Below are 4,850 nucleotides of genomic sequence, written 5' to 3'. Positions count from 1 at the left end.
CAATCTGTGTTACAGTAGCAATTTAATTTTCATTCATGTCTAAACTATGGATGATTTCCAAGGCTTTGATTTGCATATAGTTTATTATAACCGAAATAAATTCATTAATTCATTCCTTGATGCTATGGAAAGCAACATAGCTTTAAAGTCAGACAGCCTTGGTTTCTAATACTGGGTCACTCCAACAGTATTGAGACAGGTTGTTATGGTCCACTATTTCACTCCCGAGAGACACAGTTGACAGAGTTCTTCCTGGCCCACTCATGCGAGTTTCAGCTTTTCAGCTTATCAGTGTTGCTGGGAGGTCTTCCTTTGTTTCTGTCTGCCTGTATTTAATGTTTGTTGGTTTTTGTGTATTCTAAACTTTCATAATGACGCACATATAGGGTGAGGGACCTTGGGAAAATTGTTTAACATTTTAAGTCTCAGGCTCCCAATTTAAAAATGAAATTGTATATTGTGTACCTCGCAGGGTTATGCGGAGGGAGAATGAGCCGAGTAGGTAAAACACAGCGTGTACTTGTACTGTGTATGTCTCCCTGTCTCCCCCTCAAGGGTACAATTCCCCTTTTGTCCTTGTGACCTGCTTCCTTTGTATAACTGATTATGAAGGTCATGACAAGGATAACGGTGATCCAGTAAGGGGCACTGTGGGGGAATTTGAGTGGAACTGGGTAGGAAAAAGGGCTGTTTCTGCATAGCAACAGGAAACATGGTTCCCTAGGCAGTAGTACATTTTCTAACTTTAGAAAATAACGGCGTTCTACAGACTATGGATAAACACAACTTCAAGGAGTGTCCAGAGAATTACCCTGAGTTAAAAAAGGTAATCTCAAAAGGTCACCTACTATATGGTTCCATTTGTATAAAATTTTTAGAATAACAAAATTTTAGAAATGGAGGATTGATGGGTGATTGCCAGGGGTGAGGACTGGGCAGGAGAGGAGGCTTATTAAAGTGCAGCTGGAGGGATCCCTCAGGGTGGAACTGGGCAGGATCTGACTGCAGCAGTGGGTACATGACTGCACAGGCGGCAAAATGAATACCCCCACAGGAATGAGCAGAAGCAAGGGGAATAGGAGTGAGAGTGGTAGATTGCAGTAACACTCACTATCTTGGGTGTAATAATTAATTATACTATAGATTTGCAAAATGTTACTGTTGGGGGAAACTGGACAAAGTGTATATGGAGTCTCTCTGTGTTGCTTCTTCTCTGTTGTCTCTGTGCTACTTTATAGTTATAAAAAAATTAGTTCAGTGCTATTTGGTACTAAATGCCTTAATGAGCTCTACTTTAAATTTTATATCTTGAGAAAATAAAGCATTAACAAAGGTAGTATCTGTGACTCTGAATAATCCTCTGTGCCCTCCTCCCCTGGGACATCTGCCTTCTGATAGAGAGACCCTTCTTCTGAGGGGGGTATCTGTCTGACGCCTTTGTTCCCACGGCCTAATGCGTTTACTGCGGATGGATATGATAACTTGTCAACTAACAGCAAACGGGAGCTCTTTCCAGGCTGCCCAAGCACTGTATACATGAAACTTTTCACTTAAATCTCAGAATCCTGAAAAGTAGGTGCTGTTCTTATCTCTACTTTGCCTGTGAGCAAGCAGAGGAGTAAGATTTGAAAAGAAATCATATAATCCTCCTCTTTGCTGTCCTAGGGAATTAGGGCTTTAGAGGTATTGGCCCTATATTTTTTAATAATCATGGTAAAATACACATAACATAAAACATACTACCTTAGTCTTTTTTTTTTTTTTTTGAGAGTCTCAAGCTGTTGTCCTGGGTAGAGTGCTGTGGCATCATAGCTTACAGCAACCTCCTACTAGGGCTCAGGCAATCCTCCTGCCTCAGTTTTTCCATTTTTAGTAGAGACAGGATCTTGCTTTTGCTCAGGCTGGTCTCCAACTCATAAGCTCAAGTAATCCCCCCACCTTGGCGTCCCAGAGTGCTAGGATTACAGGCATGAGCCACTGCACCTGGCTCCCTTAACCATGTTAACGTGTATAGTTCAGTAGAGTTAAGTGTGTTCACATCTGAAGAACTTTTTTATCTTACAAAATCTATTTCTAAATTTAGATGTTTTCATATAAGTAAATTCATACAGTTCTGACTTTCTGTGACTGGCTTTTTAACTTACCACAATGTCCTTCATCCATGTTGAAGTGTGTGCCAGAATTTCTTTCCTTTTTGAGGCTAATATTCCGTTGTTTGTATGCACCACATTTGATTCGGCCGTTCATCCAACTGGTCACTGGGATGGTCTCTACCTTTTGGCTGTCATGAGGAATGCTGCTGTGAACTTGGGTAGATAAACATCTCTTTGGGATTCTGTTTTCAATTCCTTTGGATACATACCCAGAAGTGAAATTGCTGGATCATGGCATTGCCCTTATTTTGAAAGCCATTTAAATACCAACCACATCCTTAGGGATCGCTCATCTGTAGCTTATTCCATTTGTTCTAGAATTGGAGATGACAAGGTAGCAAGTAATAGAGGAAGTAACGGCTAAGTACAGAAGTGTTTTCTTACTTTAAATAGTAACTACCTGAGAGGCTGGAGGCCTGTGGAAGACCTCATAAAATTATAGCATGTACGATTATATACAGTAGAACCTCTGCAAGTTGGCCACTCAAGGGTGTAACAAACTGATCATACGGAGGTGGTCAGCATAAGGAACTTCCATTGAGTACATGTGATACATGTTTGTTCTGTGAAAATTAGGTCAACTTAAAGAGGTGGTCAACTCTGGAGGTTCTACTATGTTTGATTTTAAAAAGTCTTTTAGGCAAGGTATTTTTTATTACAAATATTTTATTTAGTGGGGAATATTTCTGGTAGTTGTATTTGTGTGTGAATGCTCATCTTAAAAAGAAAGCCTTCTCTGTTTTAGGTTAATACAAAAGCTGAACCAGCAGACAATATTACAAGTTTCCTGTGGCAACTGGCATTGCTTGGCTCTTGCAGCTGGTAATGTAACATTAAATATATGCTAATGCTATGTTCATTTTGAAAACATTTCTCTTTGCATTTTTGTGTGACATTATCTAACTCAAAGCCTTTAATTAACTGGTTAGGGTCTGTGCATTGCTGTTGGACATGACGATTCCCAGATAGCATTTGTATAGTTTTTCCTTTTCTCAGGGTGCGGGTGATAAGTGGGTGGTCGTCAAAGTTGCTGCCGCAGCTCTGCAGGGAAAGGTGAGCAGAAGGAGGACCGTACTTAGGTGTTCTTGAGCATCTAGGAGATTGGTTTTTCTTAGCTACAACCTACTCTTAAGCAAATTCCACTGTCAAGCTCCTAAATAAATGAAAAAAGAGGAGTTAAGAGAAACTGAAGCTAGCAAATAATACAGAACTCTCTTTGGAATAGATGTGTACTTGTGTGTCCTGCTTGATCATGTGCAGAGTAGTCCAGGTGGTCACAAGTGGTGACCCAGCCCAGGTGGTTTGAAGTCCTGGGTGTTACGGTCTTACTGTGGTCAGAACTAGTTCACTTTGCTCATGTCCAGTAATTGCCCTGTTCAGAACTGAGTTTCCTGAAACATTGGATGTTTCCTTTGCATAAATGTTGATAGTCTTTGGAGGGCAGTAAGACTCCCCTTGTGTCTTTGTTGTCAGAGGGATGAGTGGGAGCTTTGATTTTGGCACTGTCACAGCATGAAGTGTCTCTGCTCCTTTGCTCTTAGGTAGGATATGTGCAGGGCTGTGGGGAAACTAGCAAATTATCTTAATAACTAGTTAATTTTTATGTATAGAACTTGTATTGTTCTTTTGTAATACCAGTTATCTTGTTCTTATTTCAGATGGCCAGTTCTTCACATGGGGAAAGAACAGCCACGGGCAGCTGGGGCTGGGGAAGGAGTTCCCTTCCCAAGCCAGCCCGCAAAGGGTGCGGTCCCTGGAGGGGATCCCGCTGGCTCAGGTGGCTGCTGGAGGGGCTCACAGCTTTGCCCTGTCTCTCTCAGGAGCTGTGTTTGGCTGGGGGATGAATAATGCAGGCCAGCTAGGGCTCAGTGATGAAAAAGGTAGGTAAACTCTTGGTATGTACAATGCCTCTTCTGTTCAAAAGCCCATTCATTTGATCAACACGGGCTTCTTATGGATCCATCCATAAGATGTGTGCTCTCCCCCTCTTGGGCATGAGGGGGACAGTCATGAACAAAACAGAGGACATCTTTGTCTTAGTGGAGACTGCATTGGAGTGAGCAGAAGCAAGCATCAAACTGGTAAATGTACAGAACGTCAGAGAGTTTGAGAGTATAGCTCCCTATTTTACATAAGGTGGTCAGGAAGAAAAACTTGAGCAGAGCCCCGTAAAAAGTCAGGTAGGAAAGGAAAGGTGGCTATCTGGGTGAAGAATGTTCCTGTCCCCAAAGGGAGCAGGGTGTGCGAAGGCTCTGAAGTGGGAAGAGGTGTGTGGAGAGAGCAGGGGTCAGTGTAGGCCCAATTAGGCACCTAGGGGCAGGGTGAGGATTTGGCTTCTTCTCTTGGTGAGAGAGGAATATGCTGAGGGTTTTGAAAAGAGGAACAGTCACATCTGACTTTGGCTGTAGTCAGGCAAGGAAGAAGCTGGAAGACCAGTTTGGAGATTGTGGGAGTAAAATTGGGTTTTGAATGTATTTTGAAGATGAGACCAGGCTCGGCTCCTGTGGCTCAAGTGACTAAGGCTCCTAAGGTGGTGGGTTCGAATCCAGCCTGGGCCCGCCAAACAACAATGACGGCTGCAACCAAAAAATAGCCGGGCGTTGTAGCAGGCACCTGTGGTCCCAGCTACTTGGGAGGCTGAGGCAGGAGACTTGCTTGAGCCCAGGAGTTGGAGGTTGCTGTGAGCTGTGATGCTAC

At 42.9% G+C, this 4,850-nt stretch overlaps 1 protein-coding gene across 2 annotated transcripts in view; it reads left to right on the top strand.

Moving 5' to 3' along the window:
* The window catches only part of HERC3 (HECT and RLD domain containing E3 ubiquitin protein ligase 3), a 120,489-nt gene that overhangs the window by 44,594 nt on the left and 71,045 nt on the right, over positions 1-4,850 (top strand). For both annotated transcript variants that reach the window (XM_023513354.1, XM_003790017.3), the window contains 2 exons: positions 2,899-2,975; positions 3,812-4,033. In XM_023513354.1, the coding sequence (XP_023369122.1) occupies positions 2,899-2,975; positions 3,812-4,033 (299 nt within the window). The remainder of the gene's footprint in view (positions 1-2,898; positions 2,976-3,811; positions 4,034-4,850) is intronic.

The sequence above is a fragment of the Otolemur garnettii genome, unplaced genomic scaffold (assembly GCF_000181295.1).
Source record: "Otolemur garnettii isolate 467f Iridium unplaced genomic scaffold, OtoGar3 scaffold00039, whole genome shotgun sequence".
Lineage (NCBI taxonomy): Eukaryota > Metazoa > Chordata > Mammalia > Primates > Galagidae > Otolemur > Otolemur garnettii.
Note: the sequence above shows the minus strand (reverse complement) of the source record. Positions and strands in the feature narration are given on the sequence as shown.